The 26,947-nt window shown below is 42.3% G+C and overlaps 1 protein-coding gene across 6 annotated transcripts in view; it reads right to left on the bottom strand.

Moving 5' to 3' along the window:
- The window catches only part of BBS9 (Bardet-Biedl syndrome 9), a 420,670-nt gene that overhangs the window by 194,135 nt on the left and 199,588 nt on the right, over window positions 1-26,947 (bottom strand). For all 6 annotated transcript variants that reach the window (XR_009551114.1, XM_060195812.1, XM_060195813.1 and 3 more), the window contains 3 exons: window positions 24,293-24,433; window positions 20,480-20,575; window positions 3,661-3,833 (listed from right to left, as the gene is read on the bottom strand). Coding sequence is in view for 5 of the 6 variants with exons in the window: in XM_060195812.1 (XP_060051795.1) it covers window positions 3,661-3,833; window positions 20,480-20,575; window positions 24,293-24,433 (410 nt within the window). In the remaining variant the exon portion in view is untranslated. The remainder of the gene's footprint in view (window positions 1-3,660; window positions 3,834-20,479; window positions 20,576-24,292; window positions 24,434-26,947) is intronic.

The raw sequence follows: 26,947 nt of genomic DNA, 5'->3' as shown, positions 1-26,947 counted from the left end.
ATAAAATGTTTAAAGTAAGAATGCAGGCAATTCTAAGAATCCTCTGCTCCTGGAGGCCACTTTTTCCCTTTTTTGTTACCCTTGTTATTTTATTGTTGTTGTGGTTACTGTTGTTGGATAGGACAGAAATGGAGAGAAGAGAGGAAGACAGAGAGGGGGGAGACAAAGACAGACACCTGCAGACCTGCTTCACTGCTTGTGAAGCGACTCCCCTGCAGGTAGAGAGGCGGGGGTCCAACCCGGATCCTTACGCCAGTCCCTGTGCTTTGCGCCACATGCGCTTAACCCGCTGTGCTACCCCGCCCGACTCCCGATTAAGATATTTTTATATGTCAAAATTTCAGAATTTCAAAAACAGTTACTGATTGTAGGGCCAAGTACTGTTCTGAACAATAAGTGGCCAGAGAGGCTGTGCATTAGGTAGGGCACTAGATTTGCAGGCCCGAGACCCTGACTTTTTTAATAGACTGCACCACACCGTACTAAGGCAGCTTCTCTGCTGTGGTCTATTTCTGTCAGTCTTTCTATATGAAAAAGTAAGACTTGAGCAGTGAAGCTCCAGCCATTTATTTTTAAAAAAGGAAATAAAGGAAAGGGATGAGAGAAGGAGAAAGGGAGAGAAGTCAGTACTCTTAGCATAATGAAGAAAATGAACAGTATACAGAACTTGTGACTGACAGTTCAAAGACATACTCTCAAATTTGCAAACATCTATAGTTTCTTTTATTCTTTATAGTTTCTAAACTACATTACAAATGCTAACTGATTCCTTAAAAAGAGACCACTAAGGGGCTGGGCGGTGGCGCAGCGGGTTAAGCGCACGTGGCACAAAGGGCAAGGACCGGCGTAAAGATCCCAGTTCGAGCCCCGGCTCCCCACCTGCAGGGGAGTCGCTTCACAGGCGGTGAAGCAGGTCTGCAGGTGTCTGTCTTTCTCTCCCCGTCTCTGTCTTCCCCTCCTCTCTCCATTTCTCTCTGTCCTAGCCAATAACAACAAGAGAAATAATCAGAACAACAACAACGGTAAACAATAAAAAGGGGGGAAAAATTAGCCTCCAGGAGCAGTGGATTTGTAGCTCAGGTACCGGGTCCCAACAATAACCCTGGGAGAGAAAAAAAAAAAAAGCCGCTAAGAAAAGGTTCATTAAATGTTTGGGTTTTTTTTTTTAATTCCTTTTTTATTTTTTTTACATTTTTTTCTTCTATTTATTTATTATTGGATAGAGACAGAGAGAGAAATTGAGAAGGGAGGGGGAGACAGAGAGGGAAAGAGACAGAGAAACACCTGCAGCCCTATTTCACCACTCATGAAGCTTTCCCTCAGCAGGTGGGGGCCAAGGGCTTGAACCTGGGTTCTTTTGTGCCAGGCTAGCGAGGGGGTGCTTCTTCCCAGGCTCTAGGCTGGAGAGAACTCGACCGGAGCCAGCCTGGGCTGCTACTCACTCAGCAAGGGAGATGACTCAGGAACAGACTCGTGGTGGCGAGGCAGTGCAATTCTTTATTGCTCATGGAGCCAAGGCTTTTAAAGGGCAGACCCAGAAGTGGCAAGTCGGAAACGGAAATGGCTAGGAAAGGGGCGGAGAATGGCAAAAGGGGCTGGGAAGGTAGAAACTCCCTTAGCAACTGTTGCGAGGGTTTTAACTGGTAGGATTCATACTACCCTGCAGGCAGGGAGGGTGTTGAGGGTAGAAAGAAGATCGATCAAAGGAATGGAATGGGTGGGGATCTTTCAGGCAAAACAATGATTATGCAGATAATAAGTCTGATAAGAGGATGGATGTCCCCTCAAGTCAAGCCCTGACGAGCTCAACCACATCCTCACAATTTTCTGACACTTTTGCACTGTAATGGGTGCCCTTAACCAGGCCCAACACTGCCTGGCCCCTTCTTTTTTCTTTCTGTTATACCTGACAAGACAGACAGAAATTGAGAGGGGTGGGGAGACAGAAATAGAAAGAGAGATATTTAGATAGTTATAGATAGAAAAAGAGAGACCTGCAAACCTGCTTCCCCCTGCAGGTGGGGGCAGGGGCTTGAACCCAGGTCCTTGCATATATGTCCCTACTTCCCAGCTTCAAGCGTCCTTGCATGTTCAAAATTCTTTGGAAATTCTACTTTAGAATGGCCTATAGATGCTACTTATAGAAAAATAATAAAATAGATACTGATGACTTTTATGTAGTAAATATAATACTTAGAACAATAATGCCATGGTTCAATTCACCACAAAACATGGCTCTGGGTTATCTCTAATAACAAATCAATCTTCAATACATGATGATTTGATAACATTAAGATACTAAAAAAAAAAAAAAAAAAAAAAAAAAAAACTGATGTAGGTTCTAAAGACACTTCCAAAGAAGAATTACAAAAAGAGTCAGATAGCACAGTCAAGGCTCCTTTACTTATAGTTCCTCATTCATGATTTACAAAATGCTCTTGACACCATACACCAGAGAATATTTTATGTGGTTACCCTTCACCCAGATGGAGCATTTCTGGTATGGTCGTTTAAAAAAAAAAATTTTTTTTTTAATTTAAAAAAGGAAAAAAAAAAAAAAAACACTTCACAGCCACAGTTCATTTATGGCCTGCTATAAATTATTTAGCCAATGGCTGCCTGTAAGGTCGAACAGTTTTAGCACTGGGTTATTGGGGTCAAAGGTTAAGTCCCCAAGTGAGAGAATTAAATCAGCTCTGTTCCAAGGCCAGATTACATGCTTAGCTCCAGGCGACCACTCAGTAAATGTCTGCAATGGATCAGAGACTGGGCAAGAGGGAAGAAAAAGATTCTCAAAGACCACCATCTTCATAAACATAATAACTGGAAGCACATGGCCTAATAGCATGTATAGCAGAATTTTGTTCTGTTCTGTTTTGTTTGCAACAAGGGTTCCACCTGGGATTAGGAGCCTGCAGGGTGAATCCACTGCTTCCAGCAAGTATTTTGTTTCTTATTTTTCTTTTCTTTTCTTTCTTTTTTTTTCTTTTTTTTTTTTTTTTTTGGTAAAAACAGAGAGGGAGTCGGGCGGTTGCGCAGCGGGTTAAGCGCATGTGGCGCAAAGCGCAAGGACCAGCCAAAGGATCCCAGTTCGAGCCCCCGGCTCCCCACCTGCAGGGGAGTCACTTCACAGGCGGTGAAGCAGGTCTGCAGGTGTCTGTCTTTCTCTCCTCCTCTCTGTCTTCCCCTCCTCTCTCCATTTCTCTCTGTCCTATCCAACGACGATGACAACAACAACCACAACAACCACAACAAGGCTACAACAACAAGGGCAACAAAAGGGGGGAAAAATGGCCTCCAGGAGCGGTGGGTTCATGGTGCAGGCACCGAGCCCAGCAATAACCCTGGAAGCAAAAAAAAAAAAAAAGATGGAATAAATAAATAAAATAAAAACAGAGAAAAAACTAGTGAAGGAGGGAAGGAGGGAAGGAGAGAAGGAAGGAAAGAGAAAGAGAGGGTAGAGGAAAGGCCTGCCACACAACTTCACTACTCAGGAAGCTTCCTCTCTGGAGGTGAGGACAGGGGCTTCACCGCAGGCCCAGGCCATAGTGAGGTGTGCACTCCCCTGGGTGGGCCACCACCACTAGGTCCCTACACGACCATTGCTCTACAGCATGGCACAGAACAAGTACAGACGGCACGGGTTACAGTCACACACACCTCAAAATGATGATCGATCAACTCAAAATATTCTTGAAGTGGCATTGATCCAGAAAAAGAACAGGCAAAATCTCTGATTCCTTGTTTTTCAAAATATTCTTGTAGCTGGATAATAAGCTCATTTGTTATGAGCCAAAGGTCTTCAAACTGTTCACTCTGAATTCGATACCGTTCTAAAGGAGAAAAAAATAATTATTTAAGGAAAAAATGCTAATTAACAAATAGTTACTTGCTGAAGCTATATACATCATCACTAATTCTTAGAAGAATGCCAAAATGGGATGGATAAAGTTTTATTTTATTTAGAACATAGGCATGATATAGGCTTGAAAGAAAAAAAAAACTTCAACTTTATTCCAAATTTCCAAATGTAATTCCAAAGGCATGTGGTCACAAGGGCAGGATATACAGTATAGTTCTTTTTTTCAATTTTTATTCATTTATTTTTGCCTCCAGGGTTATCGCTGGGCCTCTGCCTGCACTATAAATCCATTTCCTGGAGGCTGTTTTTTCCCCCTTTTGCTAACCTTGCAGTTTTATTGTTGTAATTACTATTGTCACTGTTATTGATATCATTGTTGTTGGATAGGACAGAGAGACATGGAGAGAGGAGGGGAAGACAGAGAGGGGGAGAGAAAGACAGACACCTGCAGACCTGCTTCACCACTTGTGAAGCGACTCCCCTGCAGGTGGGGAGCCGGGGGCTCGAACCGGACGGGTCCTTGCACTTTGCGGTAGCGCACGAGCCCCTAGTATAGTTCTTTTAACTATGTATCTTTTTTTTTTTTTTGCCCCCAGGGTATTGCTGGGCTCGGTGCCTGCACTCCAAATCCACTGCTCCCAGAGGCCCTTTTATCCTCCTTCTCTAAATATTTTCTATTAAATTTTTTCTACTTAAATTATTTTTATTAAATGTATTTATATATCAAAGACATTTTATATGTTAAATATATTTATATTAAATATATATATATTAATATATTGATATATTTATTTGTATTAAATTTATTTATATTATATTTGCCTATTTGCTGCCCTTGTTGTTCTACTGTTGTTGTTGTCGTCGTTGTTGGATAGGACAGAGAGACATGGAGAGAGGAGGGGAAGACAGAGAGGGGGAGAGAAAGACAGACACCTGCAGACCTGCTCCACCGCCTGGGAAGCGACGCCCCTGCAGGTGGGGAGCCGGGGGCTCGAACCCGGATTCTTGCGCCGGTTTTGCGCTTTGTGCCACGTGCGCTGATCCCGCCGCGCCACCGCCGGCCCCTGACTCTCTCCTCCTAGCACAGACTTCCTCCCAGCAAGGGCGGCGCATGGCCATCTGGCCCGGCCGTGGCCGCTGCCCTGACGGCCGTCCTGGGCCTCCTCTGCGCGTCCCGCAGTGGGCCTGTCCCGCAGTGGGCCATCAAGTGTGCTTCCGGCTCCTCCTCCGCCGCTGCACACAGTCCTCACTGCCCACTGCGGGACGGCCATCCGCCTCCATCCTCTCCTCAGCGGCCATGGCCGCCGGGCCAGCGCGGCCTGGAGGTGGGCGCTCGTCCATCTGCCTCTCTGCCTCGGTCTGGAGCTCCTTGCGAAGGCTTCCGGCTCCCTCCTGCGCCTCCCTCGGGCTCGGGCTCCTGGGCCTAGGCCTCCAGGCCATTCCCATCGGCCCCCGCGCCACCCCGCAGCCCCTTTCCCGGGAACAAGATGGCGCTGCTGGCCCGGCCGGAGCCCGAGCACCGCAACCCGCGCTGCGCTGCGGCACCTGCCCGCGACCACCGTCGCCGTCGCCGCTCAGACTCCAAATCACCATTTTTCATAGCTGAGCAGCATTGCTGTGCGTCTCTACACCGACCCTGCAATCTCAGCGCCATGCGGTTCAGATTGCTGCTTGTCCCCAATCGTGAAGATGACGAGGCCGTGCTGAGGATCCCGGGGAAGCAGATCACCATGGCAGCAAGCAAAGCTGGCAGAGACCAGGTGTGTCCGAGGCCGGCGTGAGGGAGGCCATCATCCCTCACTACTGGCCTGTGAGCCTGCGCGATGGCCACTCGCCTTCTGCTGCGCCAGCTGCAAGCACTGAAGCAGCCCGTGCAAAATGCCTTGGCAGATAGGTCACACATAGAGTAGCATTTAAAAAGGGGGGGGGGGGGGACGGAACTCTAAAGACAGGCGCCAGGTGGTAGCACACTTGGTTGAGCGCACGTATGAACAGGGCACGAGTATCCGGGTTCAAGCCCCCTGGTGCCCACCTGCAGGGGGAAAGCTTTGTGCGCGAGTGGTGAAGCAGGGCTGCAGGTGTCTCTCTGTCTCTCTCCCTATCACCACCTGCCCTCTTGATTTCTGGCCGTCTCTATCCAATGATGATAATTTAAAAAAATTAAAAAAAAAAAAAAAAAAAACACAAAAACTCTAAAATACTTAGCCTTCTTGTTCCCCTGCTGCTCCTCTTGAGAAAACCTGTTGGGGAATTGTGCGGATGTGGTGGAGCTTGGCAGGGCCCACAAACCACCCTATTTCCATGCTAGTATTATTATCTGCACACCTGTCTTCTGCTTTGTCTTACATATGGTATCCCTGATTCCTGCCTACTGAATCCCTGGCAACCGTTGCTACGGAAGCCGCTACCATATCCAGCCCCTCCCACTCATGGTATCACAGAAGCCACTTGCTTTTCTGCTTTCTCTGTCTTCGCAATCCCGACCTAGAGGAGGCCTGCACTCAGGTGGACTCTGGGGCTCCCGCATGAATAACGATTTGTACTGAGACCACCACGAGCTTGGTTCCCGGATCATCTCTCCCTCCGGCACCGCAAGCCCGACAGAATCCCTCCTGTTCTCCGTGGAGGAGGGGGATACACTGCCACTTAATTAAATCCAATTAATTTTATCTTGATATAGTAGTGGCTAACGTGCTCAGTAAATCTCGCCACTGCATGGGAAAAAACCACACAGGCCTAACAAGGGACTAGTGAGTCCCACATAGTCACTGACAACTGCATCTGTGACAGCAGCAGTGAGAATGTGTTACGCCCCAGCTATGCACTGTGTTGGCAACATAGGGCACGGTGTTGTAAACCGATATTAAATCACTAAGAAAAGAGAAGAGAAGAAAAGCAAAGCAAAGCAAAGGAGTAACCCAGGCACAGAGAATTTCAGAGACTTACAAAATACCACGAAACAGGTTAGATACCAGGGCTAGGTTTAATGATATTTATCCGGCCTCCACATCAACCTAAATTCGACCTACCAGGTCCTTGTTTAAACCTCACCGACCTCACAAGATACCTTGATTTCTTTACCAGCCATCACAGTGAAACATGCGCCAGTCTTGTAAGTACTTTACTTCTTTAAACAATAGCAGTCCTACAGCCCTATAGGGAATATGCTGTCACTGCATTTAGCATGTGAGTTAAAATAATCTTCACTATTATCTAACCAGCTAATAACCAAGTTGGGATTGAAACTATATTACTAATCCAAAGAATGGCTATTAATTTTACCTACCGAGCAATAATCCTGCATCTCTCTGAATTTAGAGACAGCATGTAAAAATTTCACTAAGCACTTAGCCACCAATGAGTGTATAGTTACATATATACATATATATCATTTCTTTTTTAAAACAGAGCAAGAGATTTTTAGTAAAATGAAAGTGTGCACCAAAAGAGTCAAAGAATTACACTCCCTAGGATCTGAGAAGGTAATTCCGAGATGGAAGGTCTAAACATTTATTTTATTCCTTTTTTATTTTTTATTAATATTTATTTATTCCCTTTTGTTGCCTTTGTTGTTTTATTGTTGTAGTTATTATTGTGGTTGTTACTGATGTCATCGTTGTTGGACAGGACAGAGAAAAAATGGAGACAGGAGGGGAAGACAGAGGGGAAGAGAAAGACAGACACCTGCAGACCTGCTTCACCGCCTGTGAAGCGACTCCCCTGCAGGTGGGGAGCCGGGGGCTCAAACCGGGATCCTTACGCCGGTCCTTGCACTTTGCACCACGTGCACTTAACCCGCTGTGCTACCGCCCGACTCCCATTTTATTCCTTTTCTATTCATTCAGGTCTCATATCCAAATTGTCTTTGTGACTTAAAATATTTAAATTAGTTCTAACCGGATTAATTTCATGAAAAAGTGAGGGAGAGAGAGGCAAGAGCACAATTTGGTCCCGTGTGGTAGGAAGGAAAGAAGTCACAGGGTCGGATGCAGACAAAGCCTACGTTCGCCCTCTAGCTAAGCCCTCTCTTTGTTCAGTGAAATAACTTATAAGTTGTCTTTACACTTCTACTTTGATGTGAAAATAAGGTATGTGTGTGTTAGTAAACATTTTACTAGTTTTTCACAAGGTGATTTTTGGCAATTGATGTTTTTTTCACTATATTCTGAAAAACAGTGTATATTCTTGTTTAACTTTTCAGATGATAGATTCTGTCTCTTCTGTTTTATTTTTACTTAACAGAGACAGCCAGAAGTCAGGAGGAAGGGAGAGATAGAGTGGGAGAGAGACAGAGACACACCTGCAGACGGGCATCAGCACTTCTGAAGTTTACCCCTGCAGGCAGGGGATGGGGGCTTGAACCTGGGTCCTGAGTATTGTAACATGTGTGCTCCACGAGGCACAATACCACCTGGCTTGATTCTGTCTCTTCAAATAGAATATACACTCTTTGAGATCTAGAACTAAGTCCCCGATTCCATTTCATTAAATATTTAATGATCATCCATTATTTGTATAATCTCATAGGGAAATATTGGGAGCACAAAAATAATTCAGTATTCTTTTATATAACTGATTTGGAAAGAAAAGCAGAACATCCCTCTGGCATATGTGATTCTGGAAGTCAAATTCAGGACCTCATGCTAAAAGGTCTGACGCTCTACCCACTGTGCCACCTCCCAGATCACAAACTCACTTACCTAAGTGGGGTGGGAGGAGAGAGGGAGAGGAAAGGAGAATGGTATTGGTGAAGCATGGGATTAGATGCGTTTAAATCCTGCATGCTCTCCAAGCTGAGCCTGGGTCCAACATACTAAACCCAAACTGGTATTCACTTTTTCCTTAATGTGTGTGACTCAGTGCAATGTGCTATAAATCGTGAAGAAAGCAAGGTCTTAACACCCTCCAGATCACAGCAGATGAAACAATGGGGCAAAAGGGGACCAAGCCAGGGCAAACCATAAAGTCTGGCTTCGTGACAGAAGTCAGGAGGCAGATGACTCTATGTTCCGTTACAGTGAAGCCCTATCACGTAACAGAGAAATCAGACAACAGCAAGGCGTTATGAAAAGCAGGAGGCGTGATCCTATACCAAGTATAACTGAACAAAAACGATATGTCTTCCCAACTAGTTGCTCTAGAAGACAAGAAAATACCTCACTCCACTAAATTCTGAGCTCCTTGGTCTTTGGTACTTTTCTTAAAAGTCTCCTTGGAAGGTGTTGAATTAAGCAGAGAAGAGCTACAGGTCACCTGTTGAGATGCAGAGATCTCTGTGCTCCCATCTGCCCTAGAAAGGCCTTTGGTGCTGGCTCGGCAGTGTCTCTAGGTCTTAATCATTTTAAGGTCCCTTCTAAGCAGATGTCTGGTTTCTGTCGTGGGACTTAACCTCCTGTATTTTCATCCTGAGGTAGGTGTTTGCTTCAGCTCAGAGCCCCCTTCTAGGTCAGGCAATGTGCTAGGAGAAGCTGAGCTGGGCCAACCACATCAGCTTTTATAGCTTTTGTGATCTCCCAGAACATGGGGTGCACATACTGTCGCACCAGGCATTGCCAGATGCAACAAATTAGATGGTACAGCCGCACAGTGAGCCAGGCCAGAGGGCACAGCAAGACGCTGACACGGAGACCAGAGTGACAGCCAGGTGAGGCGATGGCAGGTACAGACAGCTGTGTTGGCACGGCCACACCCGATCAGACATCCTCACTCCACAGTTCCTATGTAAAGCCACAGAGCTGAGGCTGAGGATGTGGAACCTCCACAGTGACAGACAGTAGAGCCGAGAGATCCTGCCTTGTTAAATCAAGGCAGGCGGGAGCCCACATCTTCACAGTAGAAATTTCCCAAGAGAGGCTTGTCCAGGTTACAAAACTACTCTACATTTCTACAAAAAGAAAAACATCCTCTTTGCCCATGGCCCAACTGGAGCACATAGCTGGGCAAACAGAATTAGCAGTGCTCTTAAGATAGCAGCGGCCCACCAAAGTAAAAGACTCTGGGGTGGGTGGGTGGGGAGAATACAGGTCCATGAAGGATGATAGAGGATACAGTGGGGGTTGTATTCTTATATGGTAAACTGGGGAATGTTATGCATGTACAAACTATTGTATTTACTGTTGAATGTAAAACATTAATTCCCCAATAAAGAAATAAAAAAATAAAATAAAAAAAAGATAGCAGCGGCCAGGGGGTCGGGGGTCAGTAGCACAGCGGGTTAAGCGCACGTGGCTCCAAGTGCAAGGACCGGCATAAGGATCCTGGTTCAAGCCCCCGGCTCCCCACCTGCAGGGGCGTTGCTTCACGGGCGGTGTTCTCTCCCCCTCTCTGTCTTCCCCTCCTCTCTCCATTTCTCTCTGTCCTATCCAACAACGAACAACGTCAACAACAATAATAACCACAACAAGGCTACAACAACAAAGGCAACAAAAGGGGGGGGGGGGAATGGCCTCCAGGAGCAGTGGATTCATGGTGCAGGCACTGAGCCCCAGCAATAACCCTGGAGGCAAAAAAAAAAAAAAAAAGACAGCAGTGGTCAGTGGACAGCCCAGTCTTCTCAGGCCTCATCAGCTGCAGTTGGACATCAGGGTTGTGAGAGCCTCACCTGGACATAGTGACTAGTGTCGTCAAGACTGTCAGCTCTAGCTGCAGTGTCTTTGTCCTGCCTACCCCTTCTTTCAGAAGTTTCACTGACACCACAGGCTTCTGAGACTACTCACACCATCCTGTGGGTTTCCCCACACAGACCCTCATCTCCCCCTCACTTCCTGTTTGAATGGCTGCAGTCCGGCAAGCTGTTCATCAGTTTCGGTGTCTTCTGGGGTTGGATAGCTTCTCCTGTAGAAGACATCACAGAGGGGCCAGGCGGTGGCGCACCTGGTTGAGCGCACACTTGACACTGTGCAAGGGCCCTGGTTCAAGCCTGTGGTTCCCACCTGCAGGGTGGTTTTACGAGTGTGAAGCAGAGGTGCAGTTGACTCTGTCTCTTTCCCTCTCTATCTCCCCCTCTGCTCTCAACTTCTCTCTGCCTCTATTCAATAATAAATAAATAATTTTTTAAAAGACACCACAGCACTGTGTCATCATCTATAATGTGGTGTTCCCATTTAGTCCAACAGGTCCATTTCAGGGCCTTGCACATGAGCAGGCTCCTACCTTAAAGGCTCTCCCCAAGAGGCTCTCTCGGCTCTACTGTCTGTCACTGTGGAGGTTTCAATCCTCAGTCTCAGCTCTGTGGCTCTGCGTAGAAACTGTCTGGACTGAGGATGTCTTTGATAGGATGTGGTCCTGCCAGCATACCTGGCTGTCACTCTGATTGCCGCTGGAATTGTCATGGCTTTTATAAATAACCATGTCGTCTGTCCCATGACATCAGAATTAAACATTCAAGCCATGGAGCTGCTCTGAAGTCAAGGTTTAAGCCCTGACTGTAGAGATGGCACTCCAAGAGAAGAGCATTGTAGGTGCAAAGGCCCTGAGGCAAGAATGTGCTTTCAGACTCACTGAGGAGGCCACTGAGGCTGGGGAAGTCATTTTTTAGGCTGAACTATGACAACAAACAGTACTGATTTATGTTAGATCATCCATAAATCATATATATATATATATATATATATATGCAAGACATATCCAATTCAACAAGGCAAGTCAGTCCAATAAAAAGAGTCACAATTCTTCAGAATTTACAACTGAAGAAAACACTTACTGGACTCTTGGCAAAATAACCCCCGAGCTCAGCTGGCAGGAGTTAAGCTGTTGTTGGGAAAGACAAATCCAATGACCACCTACCCAAATGCCTCCTCACCCACAGCTGACACAGGGAGGATGCTGCACTTTGAAGGGGGTGGTGACGGTGAGCTAGCCGGGCAAGGCAGCCGGGCCCAGAACTCTCATGGTACCTTCACAGGCTCTACAGCTCAGGGAGAACAGAAACTACACGGCAAATAAAGCTACAGTTCAGCAAGCACTATGGTGCAGATAAGAAAGGCACTGTGGTAAAAAAATAAGATACTGTAGAAACGGCAGGCCACACTCAAAAAATAGTACTGATGCTTAGTAGTACCAACAGGAAAAATGATAAAAAGAATACTAGCACCTAAAAGATACATAGCACCAAGTAATATGGCAGAAAACTGCAACACATTTTAAGAACTATCTCATTGGATTCTTACATATTATGAATTACTATTCTTATTCTCATTTTAGAGATGAAAACCAGACATAGATTGGTTAAGTAATTTTTCCAAAGTCAATCCAAATGCATTTTAAATCAGAGCTAGGATTCAGTACTGTCAAGTTAAGTCTGAACTCATATTCCAAAACAAACAAACAAACAAAGGGCAAAAGGGCAGGGAGAGATGCAAAGAGACTCTCAAACCTGAGACTCCGAAGTCCCAGGTTTAATCCCCAGCACCAGCATAAACCAGTGTTGAACAGTGCTCTGGTCAGAAAGAAAAAACCATATTCTTCTGCATTTTTGCACATAAAAGTCCGGACCTCAAGAAAAGCAGTACACAACAGGCACAAAGCCCAACAGGCAGAAAAAAGTGAGAAGCCTACTAATGCAGGTGAGAAGAACAAGCCTGTGGATGAGGCTGTGTGTTGGGCTTGGGCTAGAATATGAAAGGAGGTCTCTGCGGCTTAGTGGAGACTGAACATGATATAAACACAAAGGATGTGAAGCTAGAGAGTGGTATGATATACTTTGTTATTGTTTGTTTTTCCCCTTTATTTTTATTAGAAGAGCCAAGTAGAAAATGAATTGGAAAGGGGCAAGAATAGATTTGTAGTTAGAACATTACAGTCTTATTGCAGGTAAAATGATGGTGTGGTACATAGAAACTACAGCAAAAAAAAATGCACCCAATTTCTCACTACTTACCCTCTGAGCCAAGCTTGAAAACAACATTTGAAATATGTAACTATGGTACAAATAAATCAGCCTTTCAATGTTTCATCTATACAAAGGGAGGAAAAGCCTGCAACCAAGGTTGCTGAGAGATCAAATATACTGCTGTCTAGACAAAGACCTATGCAAAGACAATTTACTGTTGTAAGTTTTTTAATCCAAGATAAATCCAATATTCAGGGCCAGGTACCTGGTTAAGCGCACCTGTTACAATGTGCAAGGACCTGGGTTCAAGCCCCCAGACCTCACCTGCAGGGAAAAGCTTTGCGAGTGGTGAAGCAGGGCTGCAGGTATCTCTCTTTCTCTCAATTTCTGGCTGTCTCTATCCAATAGATAAGTAGAGATAATAAAGGATAATTTAAAAAGTAAAACAGAAGAATCCAGCACTCAGAAAGAGTGGTTCTGTAGGTGATGCTATGGAGAAGTGAGGTGCTCATTTCAGTCCCTGGTACCTCATATGGCATGTGGTGCCCCAGTTTACTGCCTCCTCCTCAATCTCTCTGGAATAAATAAATAGATCTTTCTTTAAAAAAATATCGGTTGACAATTTAAAATATCTGATAGAAAGCAATGCACAGTGGAAAAATAAATCTTGAGCTCTATGAAAGTAAGATTTTAGAAGTTCAGCATGTACTTGCTAAACTGAATTATTATTTCTCTCTTCCTCACCCCTGCAACAACAAAAAAAAAGTGGGGGTATAGCATAATGGTTATGCAAAGACACTTTCATGCCTGAGGCTCTCAAGTCCCAGGTTCAATCCCCCACAAGCCATAAGCCAGAGCTGAGCAGTGCTCTTGTTAAAAAAAAAAAAAAAAACATATCAAGCCCTAACAACCAGTGTATGTATGTTTGTTTGTTTTCTTTATTTGATAGGATTGGGTTAAGTTGAGAGGAGGGCAGGGGGCCAGAAAGAAAGAAAAAGAAACAGGCTCACAGCAGTGCTTCACTTCTCAGGAAACCTTCCAGCTCTCCCACAGGACAAAGAACTTAAACCCAGGGCCTTGTGCAGGGTAATGTCTACACTCTACACTCTACCAAGTGCACCACCACCCAGACCATTGCTGTGACGATATTTAGAGTTAGGGCCTTTCCGACAGAATCAGGTCTTAAGGGTAGAGCTCTCATGAATGGAATAAGATTAGCACTCACATCAAAGAGATCCAAGAGAGTTCCCTTCACACTGCTGACATGTTCAGATGATGCAAAAAGTCAAGCACTATAAAGACGTATGGATAGTCAAGAGGCCCTCATCAAATCCACCATCATCTTGATGTTAAATTTCTCAGTCTTGAGGATAATGAGAAATAAATTTGTTGTATGTCACCCAGCCTTGTGTATTTTGTGATAAAGACCCAAACAGACTAAAACAATACTACCATCAACTATAATATGTGAGTGTCACCAAGTAAAAGAAATGTAAAAATCATAATGAAAATTTAAACAGGTATGATATGTTGGACTTCAGTTTTCTTGCTTTCATCAAGACATACAGGGGGAAAATAAAATTAATACACTTACCAATGGAAAAAATACCACTAGACATAGAATTCAGAAATACAAACACTATATTTTTTCCAGGTTATCAATATCAACATAACTGAGTCAAAGATGTATAAGGCATTATTTTGCCTGTTAAACATTTTCTCAGTATTAGTAATTCAAGATGGTTAACGTCATTGCACTGGAGAATTTCCAGAGTATATAGTTCAGGAAAAGAGAATAAAATCTCTATAACATGAAAGAAGAAAGATGTATTCTCAAATACACTCTTACAATATCAGTAATTAAAATAGCTGCCAAAATGTACATTCAGTTTATTTTTTAATCTATTTTCCTTTGCATCTTATAATAGCAGCCTCGTGGAAATAACCATTTCAGCTTCCAAGCGAAATAAACTGTGTTGACTGGAGCCTAGTCAATTGCCATTCCATTCTACTACAAATGGAGAAAAAGTATATTTAAGCAAGGCACAAAAATGCATCTTGCCAGGCTGCACTCATATCAAAACAGCTGAAGCTCATCAATATAAATAATGTTTGTATTTGTGTTATAAATAAAGCATCGGAATATGTTAAGCTATTTGGAAATTTTAAAATGTGAGATGGAAAAGCAGATGAATGCCTTTCTTAAGCCAAAAAGTTGGAAGAAATAAGTAATTTCAGCAGATACTGGTATAATCATCTAAACAGACAACTCCTGTGAAATTAGCAGAAATTAAGGATGGTTTTGTACATTTAATTTTCAAAAAAACTTTCTCCAAGATGGACTTATAAAATATCCCCATTGTCCATCAGTGATGCTGCTAAGAATTCCTAAAATAAACGTCCACAGCAATATACTGCTGAATCACTGTGGACACCTGCTTGAGTACACACACTGAAGGGCTCACAAGTAGACGTAGACGCCAGGTGATTTTAAGATGTCCCTCAAATTTTGTGATCTCATTAAAGACTATAACAGGTTCCCTAAAATAGGAACACAAGAAAATTTACTGTTTTATTAAACATCTGAAGATACCTCTCTTCAACTTGAACCACATTTCAAGAATGTGCTTTGTCTAGTAATATCTTGATTTCCCCAAGATCCTTTAAAAAAAAAAAAACCTTGCAAAAATTCATTTTATTCAGGTCCAATAACAACTACAATGTATTTCTTAAAGCATATCAATCATTCTATTATCAGTTCCCTGTTCCTCTCCCATTCAGAAGATTCAGAAGAGCCCTGACAGTCTTTATACCTGACACTCAATGCTGTAACAACTGGGAAAAAGTCCATGCTGGTCATATAAAGAAGACATTACAAAATCTGGAAAAAGGTAGGAGACCAGCTCCCTTAATGATGTTCTTTCTGGTCACTACCAAGTCACTCCCTCACATGGGGCCCTAGTCAGGGAATCCTTGGATTCCTCCATAGATAAAATGGGCCTAGACCTCTAGTAGATCCCTCTGTCCACCGTCACTCCCTCACATTCATCAGAAGTATCACGTAAGCCCATTTGAGGGCCTCGCCAGGACCTTGCTCTCTTAAAGCAGCAGTGGTAGGAACTGTCCCACTCTCCAAAGGGAGGCTGGGTCAGCCTGCTGTGCCACTTAAGGAAAACCAACTGAAATGAGTGCGGCCTAGAATGTTCCCGGCTGTGAGCATGGACTGAGGGCTCAGACTAACAGGGACTCACAGGTTACATAGGCTCCTGCACTAAATGGGAATATACATGGGCCCTGGCTCAGACTGTGTGGTAAACAGTGAACTGTATTCATATTTTCTCTTCAAGTTTGGGAGCTACTCTCTGCCTTAATCCAGCTTTCTAGCTCTATTCTCTTGACTATATCTTCCAAGAATATTAGATAATATTCTTAGATAATATTAGATAATATTCTTCTAATATTCTTAGTCCTGCTACATGTTAACTATCAAACACAAGCAAAAACTCCTAAGCTCGTGAACTGCTGGGAACATACCTAGAATAGACTTCCTAGTTTCTTACCACCCTGAAATCCCTATTCTCACTTGCTCTATTTCTACTTTCTAGTTCTTGTTTATTAAACATTTTGTTCTGCTTCATATCTTTTTTTTTTTCCCCTCCAGGGTTATTGCTGGGCTCGGTGCCTGCACCATGAATCCACCGCTCCTGGAGGCCATTTTCCCCCCTTTTGTTGCCCTAGTTGTTGCAGCCTCATTGCGGTTATTATTGCCATTGTTGACGTTGCTTTGTTGTTGGATAGGACAGAGAGAAATGGAGAGAGGAGGGGAAGACAGAGAGAGAGAGGAGAGAAAGATAGACACCTGCAGACCTGCTTCACCGCCCGTGAAGCGACTCCCCTGCAGGTGGGAAGCCGGGGGCTCGAACCGGGATTCTTACGCCGTCCCTGCACTTTGCGCCACGTGTGCTTAGCCCACTGCGCCACCACCCGACTCCCTCTGCTTCATATCTTAACTGCCTTTCAGACACCAATTTTCAGATGCTATGATTCCACCCTGATTTCCCTGAGCAGATACAATGTATCCTGGAACCTCACCTCTCCAGAGCCCCACCCCAATACAGAAAGATAGAAACAGGCTGAGGGTATCAACTGAGCTGCCAATGCCCATGTCCGCTGGAGAGGCAATTACAGAAGTCAGAACTCCCACCTTCGGCACCCCATGAAAAACTTTGATTCATACTCCCAGAGGGGGAGAAATGCAAGAGAAAGATGACTAGAGGGGCTTTGAAACCCAATCCCATCAGGACACAGAGAGAGAAGAGGGAGAAAGGAAGGACATTCAGAAGTAACAGGTATAGATTTGATATAGAAAGGAAAGGATGAAGGACCATAGGGAAAAAAATGGGCAAAAATATAGAGATAGATAGACAGACAGACAGATGATTAAAGAAATAGCAGCTCATATCTGGGAACTTGTGAGAATCACTGCAGTTTCAATGGAGGGGATAGGGACACAGAAGGCTGGTGGTGGGGATGAGGTAGAATTGTATCCCTGTTATCTTGTAATTTTGTAAACCAATGTTAAATCACTAAAAGAATAAATGAATGAATAATAAATAAGATGGTAACCATAAATCCCCCAATAAACAAAAAAGAGGAAATTAAGAAAAATAAAGCTTCTCAATATACAACTCTTTTTCACAGACACAACTGGAATGTTTCCATTACATATGCAAGTGAAATAATCACAATGAGAAAGCAAAGAGATTTTAAACTTGACCTTCTTCAAACCAATCATTCCTTCAAAAACAAAAAAAGGAGATCCCCCAAAGTAGTAGGTGTGACTTCTAAAGCAAGAGAATGCAGGACCATAGGAAAAGGGGGGGGGGTGTTTAAACAGTAAGAGAAGTAATAGCCAGTGTGACTCTGAGAGAACTAATGCAGTTTCCATTAAAGGGAATCACTAATAAAAGAAAATTATGAGGGGCCGGGCGGTAGCGCAGCAGGTTAAGCACACGTGGCACCAAGCGCAAGGACCAGCGTAAGGATCCCAATTCGAGCCCCCGGCTCCCCACCTGCAGGGGAGTCGCTTCACAGGCGGTGAAGCAGGTCTGCAGGTGTCTGTCTTTCTCTCCCCCTCTCTGTCTTCCCCTCCTCTCTCCATTTCTCTCTGTCCTATCCAACAATAGTGACAGCAATAATAATAAAAATCACACCGATAAACAACAAGGGCAACAAAAGGGAAAAAATGGCCTCCAGGAGCAGTGGATTCATAGTGCAGGCACCGAGCCCAGCAATCACCCTGGAGGCAAAAAAAAAAAAAAAGGGGAAATCCTTCAAAATACTGAAATTGTCCGTTTATTAGGTATCATCTCTATTTGCAAGGCCTATAAAAAGCTACACAAATTTGCTATGTAGAATTTCTTAGATACCTGTGACTAAGTACATAACTATCTACTTAGCATTCAATACTAATTAGTTAATTAGCAGTTTAGTGGGGAATAGCACTCTCAGTTGAAAATCGTTTCCTTTTAATCATGGGGAAGTGCTTTTCATTGTCCCCTGACATGCAATGATTTTGATTAAAAGTGAAATGCCATATACACTCATGTTTCTTGTAAAGCATATTTTTCATTCTACTTTTTTAAATATAACTTTGAGTGGTAATTCTCTAAGATTTCAAAATATTGTATCTTCCTCTCTGAGTTTTATGTTGTCTTATTTTTATTTTATTTATTTATTTACTTATGATTGCTTATTCATGGCACTAATATCAAGGACAATCTTTCAGTATCTATGAATGTGACATCTCATTTCTTTGAAATTCTTGTTTCTTCCATTGGCCTTCTCTCCATTCCAGCAATAAACTCCCTTGAATCCACACACAGTATGAAGCACAAGGACCCACGCAAGGATGCTGGTTCAAGACCTCAGCTTCCCAGCTGCAGAGGGTCACTTTGCAAGTGGTGAAGCAGGTCTGCAGATATCTTTCTCTAGCCCATTCCCCCACCCCACCCCCATCTTCCTCTCACCTTTCAATTTCTCTCTGTCCTATCAAACAACAACAAAAATGGAAAAGATGGCCACCAGGAGTAGTGGATTTGTGGTGCAGGCACCAAGCCCCAGCAGTAACCCTGGAGGTTAAAAAAAAAAAAAGCAAAAACAAAAACCAAAAAAGAACTCATATGGGAGATTTTCCCAACACCATTTGCTGAGTAGGCTCTTCTTTTTCCATTTACTATTTTGGTCTCTCTTGACAAAAATTAGTTAACTATGAGTGTGAGGGCTAATTCTTGAGTTCTCAATTATTTGCCACTGGTCTGTCTACACAGAGTTTTATGCATGAAGATTGGAGATTCTAGGTTCAATATCTAACAGTGACAGACCAGAGCTAAGCACTGCTCTGGTAAAAATATTTTTAATATAAATTATAAAATAAGATTAGGCTTACAACCCAGAAACAGAAATGAGACCTAGAGTTTTATCTTTCCACACTACAGGAAAAAATTGTATTGTACACTCAACCACGTTTATTAAATACATTATCTGTATATTAAAATATTATTATTAATTAAATATTATTGAGTAAATATATTCCTCTATCACATATAGGCAACCATTTCCCTCCATTATTATCCTTACTGTTCCTACAATTTGTTAAGCACTTTCTTTCTTGACACTTTATCTTTGTGGAAGTGTAGATAAATCATATCAGTGAGTTTCGTAGTTTTGACATTCGATAGACAAGAGAGGTCGGTTTAACACTGAGTAGTATCAACTACTATTCTCCTATGAAGCAACAAAATCAGTAACTCAAACCTGACTCTATAGTAACTACTGGTTTTATTTTTTTAAGATTTGATTTATTTATTAATGAGAAAGATAAGAGGAGAAAGACAAAGAACCAGACATCACTCTGGTATATGTGCTGCCAGGGACTAAATTCAGAACCTCATGCTTGAGAGTCCAAGGCCCTAGGTACTACGTCACCTCCCAGACCACATAACTACTGGTTTTAAATGCAATGTTGGGAATAAATTCTCAGTCTCTGCTCAATTCTGCAGAGCAGTTCCCCAGCTCTTTTTTTTTTTCTTAATGAGCGAGCTACCAAAACCCCTCAGCACTACTGTTCATAGAACAGAGTACCCCAAGTGCTGTCCGTACAATTTGCCTGTCTCAGCAGAGCTGGAACCCAGTACTTCATGCTTGGTAAAGCACATGCTGGCTATTTCCCAGTGCTATACTTGTTCAGTTTAATTCTATTGAGATTAGTCTCAGCTAAAGACATGTTCTTGTGCCTTTGTTATTGCCACTGTCAAAAGGGGGTATAAGAATATAAACACACACACACACACAAAAAGAAACCCTCATTTCCAGTAGATCTTAAAACCTAGTTTACTGTATACCTATCTGGCCAGTAAACTTGCTAACCCTTTAATCCCTCTTAAAACTCTCCCTTCTAAATTCAAAGTTACATAGTCCTAATAAAATAGGGTCCTATCATTCTAGCTCAGGGCCTTTATGTCTAGTACCATCCTCTTAGATTTTTGTGTTGTCCCATTGTGTCAGTGATTTACAAGACAGTTGTCTCATCCTTCTAAGACAGGTAGGTACCTGCACACTACTCCCACCACCCACACAGATCCTGCTCTGTCATCACAGAGAGGCACGCGTCTCAGTATTTAACCCAACATCACGCTTTGCAAGAACCCTTGACAGGAAGATGACCTGCAGTGTTTTGTCCTCAGCAGACAATTTCAAAGAGCGCTAATACACACTGTTTGACTTACGAGAGGTTTTGGAAGCGAGGAGAGTCACCCGGGAACCTCCTAAGAAGCGAAAACCCATCACGTTCACTTGATCGTCTTCTGACTGGTTGGCAAATCCTTTGAGGAAAAGAAACAAGGAAGCACTAATGTTGCATGACTACAAAGCAAGGCACCAAATGCTTGATACAGAGAGTTGGGCTGAACCCATTATCTAGGGCCCTAGTCAGGGAACCCTGGGATTCCCACATAGACATGGTGAGCCTAGACCTCTAACAAATCCCTCTCTCCGCCATCACTGGTCATCTCCATCTGCAGCAGCATCACCAAACCTGTAGTAGGCCTCTACAGTACCTTGCCCTCAATGTAGAGCAGCAATGAAACTGCCTCCCTCTCGAATGGAGGCTGGGTCAACTCTGCCACCCGAGGAAGTGGAATGAGTCCTGAAAGCAGTGCAGCCTAGAATGTTCCCAGCTGTGACTATGGAATGTGAGCTCAGACCTACAGGGATGCAGAGGTTACACAGCCTCCTGTGCTGAATATGAGTAGTCATGGGCCCAAAATCAGATTGACGGGGTTGACAGTTAATGTTCTTTCTATGTTTCCCATATTTGAGAGCTTCTCTCTGCCCTGATCCAGCTTTCTAGTCCTATCCTCAACTCTGACACCATCTTCCCAGACAAGACCTTTCTTAGCCCACCTGCATGTTAGCTGCTGGGCTCAGGCAAAAATGAGTAAAGTCATGGGCCCCTTGGGATATACCTAAGATAGACTTCCTACCCTCTTCTAATATAAAGCCCCCAAATTTCATCTGCTACGCTTTTACCATTAGGTTCCTGATTGTGAAGCCAATTGTTCTGCTTTATATCTTAATGCTTCTCAGCCACCAAGTTGCAGATGTTTCCAGGACACCAACGTGACTTCCCTGGGCAGAATATCTTCCCAAATGTGTCATGGTACCCCATCTCCCCAGAGCCCCAGCCACTATCACAAAATTGGATCTTATGGGAAAGAAAACTTTTCAGTGAGTCATTGAACACTAATTCTCAAGTAAGTAAGAAGGACACAGATATTGACATGCATGAGACACTTTGTGATATCAAAATCATTAATTCCAAAACTAGAAAGAACATGGAGAAATTCCTAAGTAAAACTTTGCATTTTTTTCCCTAATGCAAATATTCCAGAGAACGACTCCCGTCAAAATCATGTAGTTTTATTCAAACCTCTGTGGTTTTCTTCCATTTGTAATAAAGATCAATTCCTTAGAAACCAGTGTCTGAAACATTTTTCAAAAGCACCAATAAACTTTGTGCTCCACATAAAATTTACAGCTATACTCCCAGTATCTTATAGGAAACCCAAGGAACTAGTGCATTTACAGAGGATGCTACAAAAGTAGTGTTTCCCTGTGTCTTGTTTCATAATTCGCATCTGTTATACAAAGTATAATAACTGAGAAGTGGAAAGAAAAAAGAAACTAAAAGGTAAAGAATGATTTCCTAACAATATATATCCAAGTTCAATCCAAAATAAAGAACAGATTATCATAAAGAACATTTAATTTTGTAGAATTTTTATAGTTATATGTGAATATATCTCTGTAAATAATTCAAACTAGGGGCCAGGCGGTGGTCACAGGGTTATGCACACATAAAACAAAGCGCAAGGACCCACACAAGGATCCAGGTTCGAGCCCCTAGCTCGAACCCCGGGGGCGGGGGGAGTCCCTTCTCAAGTGGTGAAGCAGGCCTGCAGGTATCTATCATTCTTCCTCCCTCTCTGTTTTCCCCTCCCCTCTCAATTTCTCTCTGTCCTGTCCAAAAGACTGACAAATGGCCACAGAAGCAGTGGATTCATAGTACAGACATCAAGCCCCAGAAATAGCCCTGGAGGTAATAGTCATAATAATAATAATAACAACAACAACAATAATCATAACTCTTCAAACTAATCAAAGTCAAATTTTAAACATTTTTAAAAAATATTTATTTACTTATTCCCTTTCATTGCCCTTGTTGTTTTATTGTTGTAGTTATTATTGTTGCCGTCATTGTTGGATAGGACAGAAATAGATGGAGAGAGGAGGGGAAGACAGAGAGGGAGAGAGAAAGATAAATACCTGCAGACCTGCTTCACCGCCTGTGAAGCAACTGCCCTGCAGGTGGGAGTCGGAGGGCTCAAACTGGGATCCTTATGCCGGTCCTTGCGCTTTTTGCCATCTGCGCTTAACTTGCTGCACTACCACCTGACTCCCAACTTTAAACATTTTAAGTAGTAGTCAACAATATTTATACACCTTTCCCATATTTGGGAGCTACTCTCTTCCTGATCCAGCTTTCTGGTCCTTCTGCCAGCCATGATATCACCTCCCCAGACAATAATTAGGATCCACCTGTATATCAGATTTCAGGCTCAGGCAAAACAAAAACAAAACCACTAGTATAGCCACAGGCCCTTTGGAATATAACTAAAATATGCCTACTAGCTATCTACAAAATGGAGGACCCCCCCCCCCCCAACTCTTCATCTGCACTATTCCAGCCTTTAGGCCCATGACTGGTCAACAATTTGTTTGGCTTTGTATGTTAACTCTCTTTTCAGCCACCAGGTTCCAGATGCTAGCATGATGCCGACCAGACTTCCCTGGACAGACGACCCCACTAATGTGTCCTAGAGCTCTGCTTCCCCAGAGCCCTGCCCCACTAGGGAAAGAGAGAGACAGGCTGGGAGTATGGATCCACCTGCCAATGCCCATGTTCAGTGGGGAAGCAATTACAGAAGCCAGACCTTCCACCTTCTGCATCCCACAATGACCCTGGGTCCATACTCCCAGAGGGTTAAAGAATAGGAAAGCTGTCAGGGGAGGGGATGGGATATGGAGTTCTGGTGGTGGGAACTGTGTGGAGTTGTACCCCTCTTATCCTATGGTTTAGTCAATGTTTCCTTTTTATAAATAAAAATTTTTTTTAAAAAGTAGTTAACATGAAAGTTAACTTAGCATCTATTTCTAGTTGTGGGAAATACATTTAGTATTCTAAACCCTATTTGGTAATGCAAGAGTGAGAATATATCTCCTAGCCAACAATGTTGTTTTTAAGGACTGGTTTAATCCACAAATGTTTTATTTAACTCCATCCCATCACCAGGAAAATTAATAAATGTGACACATGAGAAACCTTGGCTACTAAAGATTCTTTATCCAATCAAGTTCTCTCTCTTTTCTAAGTTATTCAGAAAGAAAAGCTGACACCTAGAGAAAGTCAGACCTTCACAAATTGCTCCGTTTATTCACGGTGATGTTCAAGCTTTAACTACAAAGCCCATTCTAAATGATCAGAACCAGAAAATGAGCATTCTCCCCCTTCAAGGGCTAGAGACAGCAGAATCATAAAAGAACACCTACTTAAGGAGATTACTTTCCAGGGTCACAGGACTATACTTTTCAAAGGTGCCTAAGCAGAAACCTACAATGAAGATGAGCAGTAAACACAGATATACTTAGAAAAGGAATATATAGCCAAAAGCCGACAATAAATATGAGTGATAAATATTTACATTCCAAGTGAAACATCTGATGTTTCCATTACTAAGTGCTGAAGCAAAATAATGATTATGATAATTTTGATCAGGCTTAAAAGGTGCACCTTATTACCTTGTTGATAGAAGCTGCGTGCCTTTGAACAGGCGGGCAGCAGGGGGAAATCCTCGAGGCATTTTATATTCTTACTTAACAATTATCTGATAATTACCCCCATCACTACCCACTGATGAAGGATTCCATTCCAAATTCCAAAGATTCCTGATGGTACAGACATGTTACTTCAATAGTCTTACCTGGAAAAAGACTGAGGAGACTGACTGGAGGTTTGTTGGTATCAATAGTTAGCTTGTGGCTCGCAGTTTTTGAAGGCTGATCTGGTAGGCAGACTAATTTCAGGGGGAGTCTAAATTTACACTGAGCCACTCGAGGAATGCCTATCATATAAAGAAGAAAACAGATAAACAGATATGACAATAATATAGCCATAATATAAAATAATAATAAATGTGACAAAATGTGACAAAAATGTGTATTGATAGTAGTTTGTATAGCAACACATCTTAACCTGTAAGGCTCCTGCTTGCCTATTTCTTTTAGCATAACTGAAATAAGTGCAAAGTATTACCAGAATTTATAGTTTAGAACAGTGGGGGGAAAAGTGTAAGGAAAAAATAAAGTGTTACAGGAAACATAAACCTGCAGTATGTCTTTAGTGACAGTAATCATTGGGAGATAAGAAACTGGACTCTTGGGACAATGTCTTGTAAAACTTTTTTTTCTCCAATAATGTGATCAAAGATAGTAACCTTCCTTTTATTTATCACAATTGAAAATTATATAAAACATCACATAAAGCAACCTTTAATGACTGAGCTATGGAATTTAATGAAGACTTTTGCTCCAGCAAAAGTCCAAGACTATCTTTAAAAAATGTGGAAGGGATGTGAGAGTAAAATCAGGCAGATTTCATATGGCCAAACTAAATCATTTATCTGACTTCCCCAAATGTTAAGGCTTCACCTTTTTTACTTAATGAAAGTTCAGATGACATTAACAATTTTCAATACATAAAAAGCATGAGGGATTGGGCGGTAGCGCAGCAGGTTAAGCGCAGGTGGCGCAAAGCGCAAGGACCGGTGTAAGGATCCTGATTCAAGCCCCCCGCTCTCCACCTGCAGGGGAGTATCGTCACAGGCGGTGAAGCAGGGCTGCAGGCGTCTGTCTTTCTCTCCCCTTCTGTCTTCCCTCCCTCTCTCCATTCTCTCTGTCCTACCCTACAAAAAAGACAGCAATAGCAACAACAATAAAAAAGGGCATCAAAACGAATAAATAAAATAAGTAGAAAAAAAATTTAAAAAGCATGAAGACAGCACTTTTCTCAACTAAAGTTCATATCTGCTTTATACATCACTATGAAGAGACTGCTCTCCTAAGAAATTATATTTTTTATCCATTTAATTGTACTGTTAAGTGATCCTTTGAAAGCCTTAGGTAATCATTCAGTTAAAATTTTCAAAATGCATACAGGCATACTGAAATAAATTAACAGTTTTATGTCAAACTTTTAAAAATTGTTTAATCATCCCTGTCAATATTTTTAAAGAGGATAAATCTGATTAACAAAGAAAACTGGACTCTTTTCATAAATCTAGAGAAGCAATTCTGCAATTGTTTCTTAGCTTCCTTTTATTCAATGATTGTATATTTGCCTAGGAGACATGAAAGACGGCATACAGAATCCTATCTCTCATTATACTGCTATAGAGAAATGGAAAACTTAATATGTTTTGCTCTATTTGGTGGATCTAACATATTAATTCCTTCATTACTTTACAACAGATTCAGTGAGTGGCTTAAATAGAAAAAGCAGAAGCAGTTAAAGCTTGAGAATAAGACCCCATGGCAGGGTCCCTAGAAGTAGCCATCTATTTTATTAAAACCAGATGGAATTGTGTGGTTTAGTCCACAGTCTGGCAGTTCACTTTCCAGCACTCCTTACTCACTAGGATAGTGAGAGACCATCAACAATGGCAACCATATTGATATATGAGGTCAGTTAAATCCTTTTTCAGAACATGTGAAGCATATTTGTCATTCTCTTCAACATAATCTAGTATCCATCAAATTATACATAGCCTTTCTATTTTATTGTTCTTGTTGCTCATAACCAACAGATGTGAAATTCACTTCTGCAATCCTAGATGCAAAGTATAACTGGTATCTTTTCAGAAAAGTCCCAGGGCATTACTTCCTGACATTCTGTGAGGTTTCAGGGGCATGTGTATTTATACTTTATAATGATGAAATGTTTTCATTCAAAATATTATGGTAACATTATCTAAGCTACTACTCAAACCACAATTATCAACATTGTCAAATACACACACACACAAAAAATGACAAAGTAATTGGTTTTCCAACATCAAGGAAATTTTCATGTATTCTATGTAATCCCCAAATTATGGAAATATATCCATTAACTATGTCCCCTCTAGAATATATAAATTATTGACTCAATCAATAGAGTCTGGAAAGACCAAGGAAATTGAAACCTAATTCCAATTCTTACTTTTTAACAAAAACAAGTTTCATCTTTTGCCTGTTCTCTATATGGATACAGAATCTATTTTTTATATATATTTTCAGTAAAGGTCTGAGCTACTGGTTCAAATAAAAGTGACTTTAAATGTTCCCCTAGAACTATATTGCTAAAACTGTGTCCACTATTTGAACTAGGTACCGATTGAATTTAAAACAAAAAAAAAGAAAAAGGAAAAGAAAATCATGATCAATAATAGTCAATAGTACTCTTACACTACCAAATATATATTTGTCCTAAATCCCAAAGAACCCTGAGTTAAGAAACTGGTGTGGTGTGGTGTGTGTGTGTGTGTGTGTGTGTGTTTCAGAAACCTTAACATGCAATGACAAATCTAAGTAAGAAAACA

This window comes from Erinaceus europaeus, chromosome 8 (assembly GCF_950295315.1).
Source record: "Erinaceus europaeus chromosome 8, mEriEur2.1, whole genome shotgun sequence".
NCBI lineage: Eukaryota > Metazoa > Chordata > Mammalia > Eulipotyphla > Erinaceidae > Erinaceus > Erinaceus europaeus.
The sequence above is the reverse complement of the archived record's forward strand: the minus strand, read 5'-3'. Positions and strand labels throughout refer to the sequence as shown.